Raw genomic sequence first — 19343 nt, forward strand, 5'->3', positions numbered from 1 at the left:
TGAAGGAAAAATACTTCTTTCTCTAAAAAAACTTTTGCTCCTTAAATAACATTTCCAAGCTCATTTTATAATTTAAATTGTGGTGCTGTGTCAAGAGATAAAATAGTTAAGATTTTTAAGTGATGACTTAACCTTTTTTTTTTGATTCTTTACTTCCATAGTAGACCAACTGATAAGAACTACACTTTAAACAAAGTTTTAAATAGAAATGGATTCAGTGTCATTGCTAAGTCCATAATAAAACTTATTTTAATGGTCCAAGGATGTAAACAGACTATTGGATTTAGTCAAAAGAACACAAATGTTCCACAGTAAGCTATTCTATATATGTTGTGTGATTCTTTCAAATTTGGGATCCCCTCAATACTGTGTCCAGCACTTTGGATTAATAAATCCCACTTCACAGAAGTTAAAATAATATTGAAATCCTGTCAGCTGGGGCTGACCAGTGGTTATGTTTTCCACAGGGTAATGCATTTGCAAGGACGTCAATCTCATTCCACTGTGTGGCTCTCTTTGATGGACACTCTTCCACAATGATAATTACAAGGCACATTCTTCTGCTTCCTGTGGGTCAGTGTCCTTGGCAGGTCTTGCAGCACATCTGTCTGAAGTATGCTCGACTGCAGAACTTGAACTTCAGCACCAGTGGGCAATATGCCACTTTGTTCACATCTTTGCACTCTAATAATTAAGAACATTAAAGAGAAAGAGAAATATAAATTAAAGCACAAAGAAAATTTGATGTTTAACATGCTTCTCTATCCATCTATCTTGTTTTCTTTGTAACTACACTTTCTAGTACAATCAAGGGCATACAATATTGCAAGTTTAAAAAGCCATAAAAATGTTTTCAGGGCTTTCAGACATTTAGAAGTGCCCAGTCTTTGCCTTGGAAGAATTATCATTTATTGGGATAAATTATCACTTTACACAGATAGAAAATGTAAGTACGCTTTTTTCTCCATTACTTTTAACTTCCTTCTCAGGAGTTATTTTATTCATCCATGAGAGGTTATCATTTCCATGATTCACACTATTTGATACCACTCCCATGCATTTGTAAGAATCTCTAAAACAGAATGAACAGCTAACAGGGATGGGGAAAATTACACAAGTGCTATGAACAATGGTACCAACAGGGTGACTTCAGTGACCAAACTGGTGGATTGTACTTTAGGCTTGGTTCCACACAATTTATTCTCTGCTAGAATGAAAGCCATTTTTATGCCTGTAATAGATGTAAAAGCTTTTTTTCAAAGTTGTGCTTTCCCTGTATGCTGGGCCTATTGCCTTGGCTGCCCTGTTGTGTTGGCAGGTAGCTTTCCCAGGAAGGGAGAACAGAGCTCAACCCCACCGAGGAAGATTTCACTCTTTTGCATCCTACACAGGTTGCATATAAAGTGACTTCATGGGTACATTACAGGAGCTGGAATATGCTGTAGTTCTCATCTGGCCCATTTTTTACACCTGTAGAAAGAAGGTGGGAATGGGGAATGGAATAGTTTTGTCCCTGCTCAGTTCTTATCCTCATGGAGCTGGAGAAAGAGCTACATCTGAGCATTCAGTAATACACTCGGGTTCTACAGCTCTTCAGTCTCCATATAATCTCCTAGTACATTATTCTTGCCCAGGGAAGGGTGTTAAAGATAGTGGATTAACACTTGCAAGCATACTGTAGTAGCAAAATGAGCACAGATGAGAAACTTTAGTATTTGAACCTAGGAAAGCTTTAATGAGGATGAACTTCCAGGTCTGTACTGACCATATTTGTGATAATGGCAACATGCATGCTTTTAGCTAGGCAAGGAAATTATTTAGACTTTCATCTCATTAACACAGACATAGCATTTTCATTGCAATTCTTTCACTCCACCTACTCCATCATCTTTTACATACTGCTTTTCTAATTTTTTAATTCTTAATGGAAACATATTTGAGTGACAGGAGGAAAGACATTGTGGGAACCTGGTTGAAACAGATATTTCTGTACCAGCAACCACACATGGTCACTGTATTTGATTAACTTTCAAAAACTCTTCACAAAAGAGGTCGAGTCTCTTACAGAAATATTTCAGGTCCTCATGTTTGTGAAGACTGGGCATATGGGAGGGACAGACGGTGAATTATAAATGAAGTGAAAAATAAAAAAGGTTCACTTGATTGCAACAAGATATAAAAAGTTCACTCAATTCCAAAAATAACCCTCAAACACACTGTGTTTAGTTAAATACAAGTAAACCCACTAACTGCATTTTTGCTAAAAGTAGGATTTCAAATGATCCTTTTTCATGTTTCTTTTAAGTTATTCCTCCTCTTGAGTAAAACTGGACCCTGTTCAGTTGATGCCATTTGGACAGCAATGAGAGAATATTCTGGAGGTTCCCCACAACTTCTGTTTTAAAAATCACTTTTGAAATAGATATGGTAGCTGATGAAGTGGCCCACTCTTCATGGGACTATGGTTGAATGGAGAAGGTTTAGCAGAGTTTCTTTTCTTTCTAGTAACAGTGTTAGTAAGTTTCAGTAAGCTACATGTACAAGGTCCACCTTGCTGAACTTTGTGGCTAGATCAGGCAGTATTATGGTATTAACTATTGTTTTATATTAAAAAAATCATAAAATGTCACTGTGCCTCCAGCTAAAGAAATTACAAAGATGTATCATATAAAATATAAGAAAAACTGAAATTACATAAAAAATAGACAAAACAGTTTTTCAGGTAAACTTTCAGATGGGCTTCATCAGTCTAGATTCAGCAGAGATATATGTATTCAAGAGAATAGAATAATTCTGAATATATTTCAAGTAGTGTGGTAGATGATGCCTGTGGTTCACTTTCAGCAGAAAATGCAGTATTATCCTTATTAGTTGCAGCCCATCAAAACCACATCTACAGTATTCTAAATCCCCAATGAAAAGTTTGAAAACCCCACAGCACATGTAAGGTATTACAAGAGACAGTGTAACTTTCTTTCAGTATTTCTGTATCCCCAAAATTTTGACTCGTTTTATGCAAACAACCCATATTTTCCCAAAGAAAATATTTCCAAGCTTTACCAACATGATCATTATACTGCAAGTGTATGGGCAGGTATGCTCTGCTACATACACACACTCCCAAGTGGACAAACCCTCTCTCTGGGAGACCTGACTCCATCCTTGAAACCCAAATACTGATAGTCAGTTCACATCCCACTGTACCTGCAGAGTGACAGAAGTGAGCACCAGCATGCCCCACTCACAAATGCATTCATGACGAAATATCACAGCTCCAAAACTTCTCCCAGAAAACACTACTTTTCCAAAATAGTTGTGCTCTTCAGGATTAACTAGCTCCAGGATGGTGAAAATCTTCTCTGTTTAAAGGCTGACACTTTACTAGTAGACACTTTACTGAACTAAGAGATGTCAGTTCCTCTTGTGCCTCAGAGGACTTTTTTAAAGCAGAAAATGTGTCAAACATGCACATTACTCTGCAAATCCTTCTCAAATTCACTCTTTAAGAGCAGCTGTAAAAGTTTGATAAATTAGAATATATATATATAAGAAAGACTTGTACAAGCACTGAAAAAAATACCTTGAAGATACCATTTTTGGCTAATTTTGGGATAGGGCAACCTTAGTCTTTCACAGATTGCTCCAAAATTCTACTGCATGGATCTAAGCATTTTAAACTGTTAAATGAATTTTGAGATAAATAGCTCCAGTGTGGGACATAAACAAAAATGAGATGCTAAGTGGCAATGTGTTGGGAACTGTACCCTTCAGAAGATACTGTGCTATATCTTTCTCTTTTTGATTCTTCCTAACTGTCCTAATGACTCTGGACAGCTGTCAGTGAGGAGTTGGCTTGCACCTGGCTCCCTCAGAGTGCAGGCCAAAGAACTGACAAACTTGCCTTTAAAAAAGTTTAAATCAGAGCATTTGTTCCGCACAAGTAGGACATTAAACTCCAGTGTAGTAGGAGATTCTGTGTAAAAAATGCTCAATTATATACTGCAGAGATTCATTATGTTAAAAACAGCCGTGCTAGTGACATTGTGGTCAAGTACTCAAAATTTAAGGAATATAAAAATGTAGGGAATAAATATTTTAGAAGTGGTTTACTATTGCTGCTATTGCAGTGTAATCTCTTGATAGCTCGGAGAATTTTCTATTCTTTTCCGCCTTCCACACAAAATGAACTGTACTTATCCCATGAGCAATTATTCTGAGTTGTATAATCAATGAGGAAACATATTTTTTACTGCTTAGCGCTCCAAGTCTACATGAAGTCAGCATTTCCCAATAATTTGGCCTAGACCATTAAAAAGTTCAGATGTGAAGTATTTAATAAATGTGAATAAGGTTATTTTCGCAATATTATCTCATATATCCTCTACCAAAAATATGTTATGATGAAGTTAGTTAATAGTCTAATTAAACTGTACTGTGTAATGCAAAAAATACTATAATTATTTTGAACAGGCACTGTAAATCAAAAAAAAATTACAAATTAGTTAGAAGAAGCTGAAAGTATGTCAAAGTAAAAGGACAGACTTGTTCTTACAAGAACTGTGTAGCATGAAATCTATGGTCCCAGTCTTCCAATGAACATGGAATTTACTATTTTTTGCCACTCTTGTGTCAAACACTGATTAGGCAGGTAGAAGGCCAGTGGAAGAAAAGTGTATCATGCACCCCCTGCTATTATGAACATTTCCATTGAACCAATGAAGAGATTAAAAAAATCAATGACAAAAACAATAGCCCACAACTTAGGCTATATATTTTAAGGGTATTTTTTTAAACAAACAACATGTATTTAGGTTTTCATTGATTTTACCATTGAGCTACAATGACTAATTGGAAAACAATTTTTAAAAAGCCATTCACAGCCTGAGAGATGTCATATAGACTTTTACCAATGCAGTAATGCTGACTATGTAATTTTACTGTTCTCAGAATAAATTATATTAAGATGGCAGACTTACCCTCTGTGTTGGAAATTGGAGTACTGTCACATTTACTTTCACACTGCTGCATTGATGGAGGTCTGAGAGTTTCTGGACACTCACTGGATGCTTGTCCAGTATATGAGAGGCACTGTACAGTTCTCATCTGTTGCCCAAGACCACACTGTGCAGAACACTAAAGGAGAAAAAAAATTAAAACCCTGCATCCAATTGTTAAATATAAAATAAAGCAACAGGAAGCAATCAGAAACACTTCATTTCCACAAACTTTAAAGAAGACAGGCATCTGAAGATGTTTGATTAACAGAGAAAAGAATTATCATAAAATATTCCACAATTTTTTACAATACATATGAGTACTTGTCTATCAAAGGAAACAAAATGCAATGCAATACTGACTCCCTGAATGGTTCAGATTTGAGACGTAAGAATATAATTTACTCTATTTCATGTATCATACTGACACTTTAAAACAAAGAAGAAAAAACGAAGAGAACAAGAATTAAAATCTGCTACAGGACTTTTTTAAAGGGAAAAGTAAACATCTTTCAAACAAATAGACTATGCTGTTTCAAAATATTTTTAATTTCTGTAACTAAATAGTTACAATTTTAGTATAATATTTGCTAAATATACAAGTGGGTCTGATGAACCACCATGAAAAAAGTCAACAAGACTGTAATATGCAAATGATTTTCCACTGGTTAATTAAACTAAAATGTCTCATTTTCATTAGAGGAAAATTGCTCAGCAAACAGAAAATTATTCATTCATTTAATGAATCATTAAAGCAGAACATTGATAACTAATGAGATGCAAAAACATAAGAAAGGAAACTTAGGAAATCATGTTTAGAAGCACAGCATAATGGCAGCATCATTCAATTTAGCTCCCTGTGTGGTAACTCAATGTATCTTATGTAAGAAATTATATTGATTTCAAAAGGTGTTTTTTTCAGAGACAGATATATATACAGATGTGCTACTACAATGCAAATTGGCTTTATATTTCCATCATGTTTCTCAAGGAAGTTAAGTGTGTTTCAAAAATAGTACACCCTACAACACTGTTGTATCTCAAAATACTCTTTAAAAATGTAAGGATTTTTATTTTCTTTAAATTGCGTGTAGAAACTCACCCAGTAGAAACTAGGCTGTTCTCATCATCAGACAACCATCATAAAGGATCACATTTCAATCTGACACAAAAGGGGAGAATCATTGACAGAAAAGGGGAAAATCATTTTCTTTCCCTCAGCCACAGGAACCATCTCTTATCTATCTCCAGGGGCATCTTAGTCTAAGAGGAGCTAATGTGGGTGACAAACAGCAATAAAGACTTGGAAGAATTATCTCACCTGTCCCCAGTCTCCAGCAACCCAGCGAGGAGGAGGACATCGCCCTAAACTACAGCGGATGCGCACCGGCGGCTTGTTTTCATCCTGGCATTGTGCAGCTGGAAAGGTTTTTAAAAGATCGCTGCTTTTGCACAGAACAATTCGGTGCTTGAATCCCGGGCCACACTTCGGTGTGCACTGAAAAAAAAAATAGTTTATGCAAATAAATAATTAAAATATCAGTAAAACACCAATAAAACTCTCAGAAATGCTATTTGAAAGCTGGGCAATATATTTATGGTCTTACAATTCAACTACAACCACAATACAGTAATAATAATTTTACAATGTTTAAAAACACAAGTTGACTAAAAATTTTTTATTATGTACAAGCTTTTCTAAATTTTAGATTTCCTTTGATGTTTACATTTAGACTACAGTGTTACTATTTATGTCAGGTTTAAGAAAAACACCACTGCAAAGTAGAAAGGTCTGCCACATGTAACACAATAAATATTATTTGGGAAACAACTTTATGTGGAACTGGAGCAATATTCAAGAAATCACATACCAAAGGCTTTCCACACATCCAAACTATATCACTCACTATATCACTGGGGAAAAGAGAAACACCCCTAAGATTAATTTTCAAAAAAATTGCTTGAGTAATGCAAACTCAATTGTTTTATGCCTAATCCTGAAGCATCTTTGAGTAATTTATAGAAATTTTAAAGCAGTTCCATGGTATTATGTATGGATATATCCTATGAATATGTACAACTTTATATCTACATATACCCAAAACAAGAAGAACATCTCCAGTGGGAGGCATATAAACTAGTCCATGTAGAATGAATAGGTTTGTTCCAAATGTTATTTCCACTTGGATTTAGGATCTTAAACTGGGCTGCAAAAAGATGAGTCTTGCATTTGGAGTTTAGAATCCAGAATGCAAAATAGATTTATAACCACTTCCCTTAAAATGTAACCTCTTCTTTTCTACTCTATTCATTCCTTTTCTACTGAGGTGCAACCTCGTTATCTACAGTAGTTCAGTATTTAGAATTCTGATATGGGATAAGCAGTTTCGAATGTTCTCATACTGAAGGGACTTCAACACCAAATCTTGTGCACACAGCCCACTAGAAAACTAGATGAAGGAGAGAAGATCTCTGGTAGAACCACACAAATAATACTAATGATAATTAGCAACCAAAACCCAATGATAGTTAATATGTGAGGTCTTCAATGTCTTGATCATGACTGATCATTTGGGGTCCAAATTCCAAGGAGTGTTATGAGTACTTTCTCCCATGTATTTCATGCAAAATGCATGACTTTTTAAGTCAGAAGTAGAAGTATGTGCCCCTTCCCAGCTGAGTGCTTAAAAATCACATCAGTCTGTCAAAACAACCAGAAAAGTGACAATGCTGAAAGGACTGTGTCAAAATATCAAAACCCAATGGGCCAGTGGGGTTTCATAATCTACAGAGTATGTTAGCAAACAATCAAGACCCTAAGAACTAAACTCTGAGTTTAGGAGCATCTTCCTTCAAGTATTACTTGAAGGCACAATCTTTAATCCATGTGTAAGATGTCATCTGAAAATGATCTTCTCCCAGCTACTGGTACCGGAAGAAAACAACACTCCCTTCTGTGGAGTTATAGCAAAAATTCTATTAAGATGGACTACACTGGATCCCTGAAATGTAAGTGAAAGAAGGAAATAGGTTGCCTTCAATGATATTGAATCACTAAAAATAAAAACACCAGAAAAACTTAACAAAAAGACTGTACGTTTCCAAACAAAATGAAAAGAAAATATCCAGATAAACCAAATGAAGATAAAATATCTTCCATTACTAAATGCTTCTAGAATTTCTGACTGCCTCTATGGAAATTATAAAGGCAAATTTTCTGTGCTTGTCTGATAAGGCTCTTCCCAAGAAATCCTTAGAATTTTTTTTTGGTTTGGTTTGGTTTTTTTGGGTTGGTTTTTTTTTTTTTTTTTGCGGGGGGGGGTGTTGGGAGGGTTTTTTTAACTATCCTGAAAAATATAAAAGGAGTGATTTAGAGTGGGTAGATTAATTCTGTCAAAGCTCAACTTTTGCAAAGTGTGAAAAACTTTCTGGCATTTCCTAAGAATGAGTACGTTCCAGTGGGAAGAACATCCTTAGTTTTCATTTCAATTTGACAAAACCACATTTACATTTTCCTAACAGTTTCATTTAACCAGTATGTTTACAAAATGTTTTTATTTCTTTGACCAAAAAGATACATAATTTGTTAATAATCACTGAAAGTTTTGAGAATGTGTAATTATATTGATTGTCAACAAGTGCATCAGCAGATTAAACAGTTCTATAATTATTTGTATTATGTATTGTTTTGAGTATGAAAAGAAAACTTCATAATTTGCATTCCAGAGAAAATTAGCAAGGTTTGCGAGTGGTTTCAATGGGAGGAGTATTCAGCTCTTCATTTTTTAAGTTCCCTCATGCTTTCCTTTTTGTGTTTCTGTCAGAAATTCATATAAACACACATATAAAAATGTTTGCATTTAAAATACCATCGAGATTTTAATACATTATATTTTTGAAAATCATCAACAGAAAGGAAATGTAATTTTCTCATTATATTAAAATGGTATCATCAGTCAAGACAGTCTGCCAAGCTACACAAATAAAATTCATCCTAGAAAGAAGCCTGGTACTTTTTCATAATCCTGATTAATTATCACAACCAGAAATTTAGCGGAGTTTGCATCTTTAAATTAGAGTGACTTTGTTCAAAATCATTACATGATCTTTCTGCATAAAAGCCTGGACATGATAACAGAGTGTAAAATTACTTTAGGTAACCAGTATGTGTCACAATGGGACATGAAATAAAGATGCTTGACTCCAGTCAGAAGGCAGTAGACATCAGGCTTTATTTACAATTCATTCAGCCCTTTTATAACATGCTGCGCTAAAAAGGCACGTTATTGGTCCATAGGACTGACACCTCTCCCTTTGGCTCAGTAACAGAAACAGCAAACGACACTTGTTGTTATGGGAAAGGAATATTGTTTACACAAGGTTGTTTTGGGAATAAGAAAACTGTTGAAAAGCTTCCCTTAAGAAGAGCTAGCTCTTCTCAAGCTCAGAAAATATTGAGTCCACAAGTATGGGATACCTGTGGGAGAGAAGGAGGTAGTTTTGGGTATAGTGACACACTGTAGGTTATGGGCATTTTCATAAGAGGCAGGAAACAAAACAATGAGGCACAGGTGAAACCTCCTCTGGGAAATTTTCTTATTAATCCTTACTTAGCAAGTTCTGACAGAAAATGTACTAAAATACTGTGGTCCTGCCTCCACTATTAGCAATGAGCTAACACAGTGAAATTTCCTTACCTCTGACCAATCCAGAGCAACCCACTGTGGGGGGCAGGACTGATTGTTGCAGGGCTCTTTTTCAACAGGCCTGTGTGTTAAACAGTTGGCAGCATCCAGCGTCTCCTCCTCAGAAGGGCCAATCTTCCTGATGCACAGAACTGTCCGTGAACGCATTCCTCCATCACAGGTCTTACTGCACTCCGACCAATCTCCTATAAACCATCTGGATGGAAAGTGTTAGGAACTCAGTTCAGAATCAGGTATTGATAACTGCATGAACCAAGAATGCAAAAAGTTTAAATCACTAAACCTAAGTAATTTTTAACAACAGAAATGCTCATGGTCAAATAAAGTAGAAATTTATGGGTCTTTTTACTAAATATTTTAATATATGCCTCACTGCAATCATATCTTCCAGTAATAACACTACTTTGTATTGTTCTAGAGCAGCAATTTCCATTCTAACCTATAGTAGTTAGAAAGGAGTGTTTGAGCCTGACAAAACTGAAGCTATTTATGCAGATTTGTACTGGACTTGCCTGAAATAATTTCTGTGAAAGTGGTTTGTAACTGGAAATGTTTGGGAACCATTGCTGTAAGTTTACATCACAAGTCAAAAGCCAAGATGTTCACCTCTTTTGTATCATTACAATAAAATAATTTGATCTCAGAACTGGGGTTTCTGAGAGTTAATTCTCATCTGATTACAAAACATTTGTAAACTTTTTAATAAAAGGCCACACTGAAATGTAAAATATTCTCATTTTTGAAAGTGAAGCAAACACTAGTAACACATGAATTCATCACATAAAAACCAGTCATCTCAACAAACTCTTTTAAAATTTAAGAAATTGTATGATAGGTGATAGAGGGAACTTCTGAGTGTTCCTGCATACATAGTGGAAACCAAGAATTGTAAATAATACTACATTGCTTCATGTTGCTGCAGAGATTAAAGCAGCTATTAATCTGGCTGTAATGTTATACATTTCTACTTATGAATGGTTAATGCAGCTCAGTTAAATAGAAATATCTCATAATATTGACAAGCACATTTTGTCTTCAGTATTTAATATGTTGATTAGGCACTCGCCTGAGTCATCCTTGCAAAGGATGAAACTGAAGTCTAGTATGCTATCACATGTTGCCAACATGCCAAAAATGCCAGGCATGTCAGTCACTGTGGATGTTTCTGGAGGAATGCCTGGAGCTGCCTCCTAAGATCTGTCATTTTCTCAAGCGGCCGTAAAAAAAAAAAAAAGAGATGGTATCCTCTTTTGTGTTACGTTATATGTAATGTATCCTAACAGGAAACTAGATCAATAAAGAGATGTAAACAATTATGCTGTGTTCTGTCTTTCTGAGCAAAAGGAAATTAATTTGTGATTCTTCATCAAAAATTCTTATGCTTTTACTACAATAAGGAGAATCTGAAGCTCTCCAGAGCTTTCAAGAGGCTGCAGTGTTAATTTTGAATTGGTACTATGATTTGCTCAAGTGACTTTGCTCTCAAGTACCTTTAATATTTATACTGTATGATAAGACAGCACTATTCATAATTCATAGAACTGTAAAAGCATTTTCTTGAAATCAGAAATGTAGGAGTTACTTATTATAATAACAAACGAAGTATTGAAAACAAACATAGTCTTCTGCTGTTCAAAGACATCAAGCATAATGTAACCAGCATTCAATTAGAAAGAGTATAATTTTCATTGCTTTTTGGATACACCATGAGAAGAGTAGAATTGTGCTAATTAAAAAGATTCAGCCAGTCCATGTAAACATTAAGTCTTACTGCATGATAAAACTTTCTGCCAAAACGGTCAAACTTCTTTGGATAATTATCTTTTATTTGAACAGCCTTCCACTAGACTACTTGCAGAAACAGGAATTGAGAACCTTTTCTTAGTTGGTACTTTGTATTCACTCTGTGGGGAACATCAGAACAGAGGCACACATCAGTCTAACTGCTCTGACATGTTGAAGTAGATGCTAATTAATACACTCTACCTATTTTCTGAATTTTGACACCTCGACTTTCACCATGGTCATCAATGTTCCTGTTGTACTGGATGGGGAATCCAAAAGATTCCCACTTTGTGGACTGGATTTTGTTAGTTTGTGGGGGTTTTTTAAGTAGTGTCAGTGAAGAAAAATCAAAACAAAAAACTAAATCAAACAAAACAACAACAAAAAAACCCCAAAATTTAACCAGTGTGAAATAACTTTGTTAACATTACTTTTTAAAATGCTAATTTGCTAATAGCTAAGCCACACAGAGGAAGGGATTGGAATGTGTTTGGCAAAAAGGAACTGATCAAACATGACTGCTCTTCATGTTCTGCTCTCAGGTACATGGTTGGTGCACTTTGGGCCATGACAGTGTTTTCCAAACAAGGAAAAATGCATATCCTTCCAGGACAAACATACATTTACACATAGACTGTGGGACAATGATTTTGACCTAATTTAGACCTGCCTGTGACACAGCTCATTCACACTCAAAGGTAGCAGCAGTGCAACGGTTTCACTAGGCATTATTCCAAATGAGTGTGTTGCATGATACAGTGGGATGAACCGTTCTGCAACCAGGCACCACATCAGGGAAGCAGCTAATACTCTGGGAAGAGACTGACTTCAGTTGGAAGTTCATTGACCTGCAGCGATTTTAATGCACACAATAATCTTGTCTAATTCCTCACAATGTCCTTCATGCTACAATTTAACAGTTTCTAAGAGACATTTACAGGTGACCACAATATGTGCATTAAATCTGCATTTCATCAAAATTAATGATTTTCATACCCAGTTGAAAAACAGCTACAGATTATCACCAAAGTCAAACTAACCAGAGCACTGGAATCATTAAACTGTTGTATCTGTTCCACCTTTTCCACAAGTTTTATTTGTCTCAAAACATATGAAAAGCTGTTGTTCACATGCTGATATTATTTTCTAGTACAAAATATCACAGCTGTTTCTAAACAGGTTTTGTAGTAAGATTAAGCTATGCTGTATGCCCTTGCCAAACTTCACTTTTGATTGAATGAGCTGCTGGGATTTTTTAATTATCAATATATAGCAGACAGCTATCTTTAAAAATTAATCTAAACAGAATCTAAGCAGCTAATTGTAAGGCACACAGCATTACTGTACAACACTAAATATGCTGGAGAAAAAAGTTTGACAAAACTATTATCAGGAAATGGTTTGGTCTGCTTAGAAGTTTCTATATTTGCCACTTCTCATGAGAGCACTTCAACACAAATGTCAATATAACGTACTTTAAGATATGGCAAATGTTTGAGAAGAATTATTAAATAACTAGAGTAAAGTCAAGTCTCACCTCAACATTTTTTTATCATTGCTGCCTTAAGAATGGTCCCCAGTTCTACTCTGTGCATGCTCACTGTATGTGACACTCAGATCCTAAGAAACTGTTTTGCTAGTATCTTTTTAAACGTCACTATTGTTCAAGGATCACTACTGTTCCTCAGTCAAGTCAGATCTCCTCAATGCATCATTCAGAGCTGATTTTAGAGGAACAAGAAACTAAAAACCAAATCCAAATACCCTTTCTGATAAGACAGGACATGAATACTAGATGAGAAATTTATATACATTCGGTTAACAGGATTTATTATAGGTTATGAAGACTTTTCTTTCTATGCAAAACAGATGTCCATCTTAAGTGATTAGTAACTTACTCAGGTGGGCAAGGCTCAGTGTTGCAGGCTCTTTGGTTTTCTGGAGGCTTACTGTCAGGGTCACAGTAATTGTTTTGTACAATGGAGCTGTCATCCAGCCTTTTACACACCACCTCTTGTTTCTGGACACCTTGGGATGAAATGAAAGACCATTAATTAATCATTCTTGCTCTTCTACTTTTTGAGTTTAATTGTATTTCACCTATTGATTATTAATTCTACCATCCCACTTTACTTGGCCAAAGTCTACAGCAGTGAGAATTTAAATTGACTGAATGCCCCCTAGCCACAATAATTTTAAAATTTTCCTTCAATTTTAGGCTACCTCACTCGAAGAGGAATTTAAGATTCTGTTGTTTTCTAAAACAAAGGGAATATATTTATAGATTTACTAGAAGTTTGTTTTTATTTATATATTGCACAAAATCCGTTCTCTGAGTGCCATCCTCTCCTAGTAAAGACACTTAAATTTTCAGAGGAAATATCACTAAATAAAATGCAGTGACACTTCAATGTAGAATCGTTAAAATGCTCTGGTTTAAAACAAACCAGAAATACTGGGAAACGGTGTTGTATTTTCATATATTATCCTACAAATTTTTTTCAATAAAATAATAGAACTATAATTCATTCTGAAAGAGGCAGTTTGTCTTTGTGAATACTCATTTTGCCTGGCACTTCCAGCTCCTCATTCATTGTTAACCATCAACAGGGTAATTTAAAATTGATCCTTATTCCCAAAACATGATATATCACTGCCAAGACAACATTAAAAGGTAGTTTACAGGCAAACTTTCTGGTGGGTTTTTTGTTGTTGTTGTTGTTTTGGGGTTTTTCGGGGGGTTTTTTCTTGGTTTTTTTTTTGTTTTTTTTAAGCACTAAAGAACTCTAAGAACTCATCACTAATATGATGACAGTATATTGTTGCACACTGCCTTCCTCCTCTAAAAAATCATGCTGTAAGATGTTTGTAAGCATTAAAAAATGTGTATTCGCAATTCACATGCAGTCTTCATTGAACATGTGTAGTTATAAAACTGAACTAATGGGATTATTTGTATTATAAAAGCTTCAAAAATTCTGTACCTTTCTTCAAAAGAGAAGCACTTAACTTATTTCAAAATGTGAAATGCATACAAGTAAATGGAGATTAAAACCTCTCGGCTTCAAATATCTGCCAACTTTACCTTACAGCTATCTCTTCATTTTAAGTCATGCATAGAATAGTAGAATGATTTGGTTGGAAGGGACCTTAAAAATCACAGAGTTCCAGAATTTTGACTGTGGGCAGGGATCCTTCCACTAGTCCAGCCTGCCCAGAGCTCCATCCAACCTGACCTTGAACACCTCCAGGACTGGGGCATCCACAACTACACTGGGCAACCTGTTCCAGTTGCCTCACCAACCTCACAGTAAAGAATTCTTTCCTAATATCTAATCTAAACCTGCTTTCTTTCAGTTTGAAGCCATTCCCACTTGTCCTGTCAGTACATGCTCTCAAAAAAGAGTCTCTCTCCATCTACTTTGTAGGCTCCCTTTGGATGCTGGATGCCTGCAATTAGGTCACACCTAAGGCGACTGTTTTCCAGCTGAATAAAACCAATTCTCTCAGCTTTCCCTTGCAGGAGGAAATAATATCCTCCTTTGGCTCTTAAAAAATAAGTGTAAGATCTAAATACATGAGAAGCTGTGACAAGATTCACTTTAAATTTTATAATCAATGCAAAAATGGCCAACAGATGACAATAATTTGAATTAGACCTGACAGCCTAAGTAGGAATATTTCTAGCTATTTTCTGGTCACATTTCATCACGATAAGAAATAGTATTTAACAGCTCTAGACAAACAGCAATGCTAGTAACATGGCACTGCTAGCTGATACACAATTCATGTTCAGTTCTGACTAATCATTTATCCTTTCTATCACAAACTGCCTTAAGTCTCCTGATTGAATAGGTTGGATGTGGCCTCCATAATGATATTTTCTTCAAATATATTTGGTTAAATATAGTTTATACATACTTTAGAATTAAGCATTCTAATCATGGATGTCATTCTCACAAAGGCACTTACTGGACAGCATTGATATTAATGTTATATTTTTACTGAATTTCCTACTGGCATCAGAAACATTTCCTTCTAGAATTTGGCTAAAAATTGTCACTCTTAACAAATTAATTTTTGAGGAATTTTGTAATAAGAAAATATTCTAAAGTTCTATGATTGTAAAGTATTAGTGTCCTCAGCTTTAAAAAAAAATTCAAGTGTGCTATTTACTGAATGTTGTTCAGGTAGCATATCACCTGTAAAACAGTACTCATCCTATTCCCTTACAATGAAGAATCTTTAATTGTTGCCAGGAGATACAATAATCCATTTTTAAAATTCTGCAGCATCTTTTCACGCAGTATATAAACTTTACATAATTGTTGTCTAATTAAAATGTTATGGAATAAAAAAAATCTCAGAGAGGAAAAATCTGATAATAACTTTTAAGACAAGAAAAAGAAATGGAAAAAGCCAGAAGTGCTGTTTTTATCCAGACAATAGCTACAACTTGGTTATGCCCTGTATTGAAAAATTATTTTCAAATTATGAACTCTTCCCGGAGTATGTGGGAAGAGTTCATAATTTTAAAAGTAATCTAAAAAGCACAGATAAACATGTTCATTTAAACTCTGGGGGGAATAATTACAAGCAGTTAGACAAAACCACTCTGCTTTCAAATCTACAGATTTTTAGTTTATAATGAAATACATAAAAAGTCCTCATCACTGGTCAATGCAATCCTAATAGAAAACAAAACTCCAGTGGTTTAGTGACCATAATCTCCAGGGAACTGAAATGCTTTGCTGATTTCAATTCACAAATAGTCTGCATGACTTTCAGCAGCCAAATTTTAAATAACATAGAGTACATTTTATTCTTGAATTAAAACTGCAGGCATTTAAATGCTGTATCTTTTTTAAAAGCAACCCCAAAAATTGTGGCTTGTGATTGCAACAGTTAATTATAAGGATGCCAGTACCAATACATAGAGAATCTTGCATCACTAAAACTAGTGCATGCTGGTTAACCCAGACATACTTTCTGAGCTCACTCATCAGATCACAAGACATTCATCTCTGAGCCAAACTTTTATTTTCTTTGATGAGGAAAAGTATATTTTATTTGCCTAAAGATAGTTTTATAATTCATCTGAGGGCATGAAAGAAAAAAACAGAAGGCATCACTCTACATGGGTTATGAACCGCAAAGAAAACTGAACAACAATCAATTGATTGTAATAGTATGCTGACTATTTTATAAAAAACCCCATTAATATCTACGACATTAATCCATCTGGAGATGAAATCTAATAAAATGAATGAAATACTAACCAATTCTTAGGACTACTGGCAAATTCCAGATAATAAATGCTGTCATTTGTTGCCATAATTAAGCATGAAAGAAATTAAAAAGGGAGGAGGCATTTATTGGAGTTATTTTTAAAGGCATAAAATATAAAAAAACATGAAAAAAGGACTTACTTCCTTTGCTAGATTTTTTTTAAGCAATACCACCAGAACTGTCATATTAAGAATATTTGTGGATCTGAACAGAGAAACATACTTGCTCTTGGAAAGTTACAAGATATGAGGAAAGACAAGCCCGAAAGTAAATAAAGTACAATTCTGTGAACTACAAGTGTTATAACTGCCCTTTCCTGTCACTTTCCAAAATTCATTGTATTCTTTCAGTTCCTATTTCTACATATCTTATTTTTCATTCTCTCTGTGCTTCTCATTAAATATTCAGGTCCTTAAAGAAAATCTCCTCTTGTTGCCATCTTTTTTTTTTTTTCTGATTTCCCTGTGTTCCGTCCTTTCCCATTCCTCTCTCTATAGATAACTTTCCAGTATTCTCTGGCATTGCTTTCATTTAGTCTTGTCCAAGTGTGCCACTGGCTATAACAATCTACCAATATGAGATAGTAACAACCTTTTTCTCTGAAAACACTTGCCCTCAGAAGAGAAGAGTTACTAGTGTACCTTCAGGAAAAAAGGGAATCATTATGAAGAATACATGTAGATCAGCTTTACATAACATTCCCAGAAAAAAAGAACTATAAATACTATATATATATAAATATAAATAAATATAAATCTATTTATATAAATATAAATTGATACTGTAAAATTGTATTGTAAAGGAAAATTTTTCAATACAGAAAATATAGGTTCTATAGCTCTTCAAAAGAAGAGCTGCAATTCTGGATCCCCAAGCCTAAGGAAAACACTGATATTAAAAATAAATGAACTTATATTCTAATCCTACATGTGAGCACAGGAATCCTGGATAAATAAGAGCTGTCTGTCATCAACGAAGCTTTTTTAACTATCTGGTAAATCTGAAGAACCTCTTTTTAGGGGAAAAATTTGAAAATATCATCTCAGACTTTGGAGATTTGATTTCTTCTTGATTTGCTGTACAGTAAGCATCAAGGTCAGTGGCAGAAAAACTATATGTACTTTTCTCCTTTAACATAAGTGATTATGACTACAATATACACAATTTCCAATCTCTCATAGAATGGGTCAGGTTGGAAGGGACCACCACAGTGGGTCATCTGGCCCAAACTCCCTGGTCAAGCAGAGCCATCCTGGAGCAGACAGCACAGGACTGTGTCCAGACACTTCTTGAATATTGGCAGTGTGGGAGAATCAAAACCTCTCTGGGCAACCTGATCCAGTGCATGGTCACCTGCACAATAAAGTTCTTCCTCATGCCAGGTGGAACTCCCTGTGCATCAGTTTATGCCTCTTGTTCCATTGCCTCTTGTTCCATTGGTTGGCACCACTGAGAAGAGCCTAGATCCATCCTTTTGGCAGCATCCTCCAGGAGCTCCATGTCTCTCTTGTCCTGAAGACCCCAGAACTGGACACAGCACTCCAGGTGAGGCCTCATCAGGACTGAGTAGGGGGCAGGATCCCCCACTGGGAATGCTCTTCCTAATGTCCCCAGGATCCCACTGGCCTTCTTGGCCATCAGGACACGCTACTGGCTCATGGACAGCTTGTTGTCCACCAGGACCCCCAGGTCCTTCTCCTCAGAGCTGCTCCCCAGCAGGTCAGCCCAAGGCTGTGCTGGTGCCTGGGGTTGTTCTCCCCCAGGAGCAGGACCCTGCATTTGCCTTTGCTGAATTTCAGATGGTTCTTCTTTGTCCATCTCTCCAACCTACTGAGGTCCTTCCAAAGGGCTGCACAGCACTCAGGGGTATCAACCACTCCTCACAGCTCTGTGTTCACAATGAACTTGCTGAGGAGGCATCTGCCCTTCAAGTCATTGACGACTAAGTTAAAAAAAACTAGGCCCAGTATTGAACTTTGGGTGACACCCCCAGCACCAGGCCTCTAACTAGACCCTCTGCCACTGATTATGACCCTCTGGGATCTGCCATCCACCTCACTGGCTGTTCATCCAGTCCACACCTCCTGAGTTTGCCTATGAGAATGTTGTGAAAGGGTATTGAAAGCCTTGCTGAAGTTGAGGCAGACAATACCCACGGCTGTCCCCTAATCCATCCAGGCAGCTGTTTCATTGTAGAAGGCAATCAAACACCTGATTACCTTTAGTGAACTCATGCTGACTATTCCTGCTCACCTTGTCTTCCATATGGACAGAGATGGCCTCCAAAATTAGGTAAAAGGCGATCATGAGCAGCCTTGTTATGGTGTGCACAAACTCCCTCATCACTAGTGGATCCATTCCATCAAGGCCCATGGACTTAAGTAGGTCAATCGAGTTTTTTCAGACCAAATCCTCCTTCACTAAGGAAATGTCTTCTTTCCAACATTCCTTCAGCCGTCTCCTCAGTCAGGGACCCTAGAAGCCTGGTCTTGTCAGTGAAGACTGATGCAAAGGCACTCAGTGACTCTGCCCTCTCATCTATCTCTCTTACCAGGGTCCTGCCTTCACT

At 36.0% G+C, this 19343-nt stretch overlaps 1 protein-coding gene across 1 annotated transcript in view; it reads right to left on the bottom strand.

Annotated features, from left to right (window-relative positions):
- Nucleotides 1–225: 225 nt before the first annotated feature.
- ADAMTS6 (ADAM metallopeptidase with thrombospondin type 1 motif 6) overlaps nt 226–19343 on the bottom strand; it is a 137686-nt gene continuing 118568 nt past the window's right edge. Inside the window, exons 21-25 of the mRNA XM_066181204.1 lie at nt 13384–13513; nt 9692–9896; nt 6316–6492; nt 4977–5133; nt 226–684 (exon numbers count right to left, since the gene is read on the bottom strand). Coding sequence (XP_066037301.1) covers nt 575–684; nt 4977–5133; nt 6316–6492; nt 9692–9896; nt 13384–13513 — 779 coding nt within the window. The 3' untranslated portion in view covers nt 226–574. The remainder of the gene's footprint in view (nt 685–4976; nt 5134–6315; nt 6493–9691; nt 9897–13383; nt 13514–19343) is intronic.

Source organism: Chamaea fasciata, unplaced genomic scaffold (genome assembly GCF_029207755.1).
Source record: "Chamaea fasciata isolate MVZ Bird 193981 ecotype frontalis unplaced genomic scaffold, bChaFas1.0.hap1 SCAF_4, whole genome shotgun sequence".
Taxonomy (NCBI): Eukaryota; Metazoa; Chordata; class Aves; order Passeriformes; family Sylviidae; genus Chamaea; species Chamaea fasciata.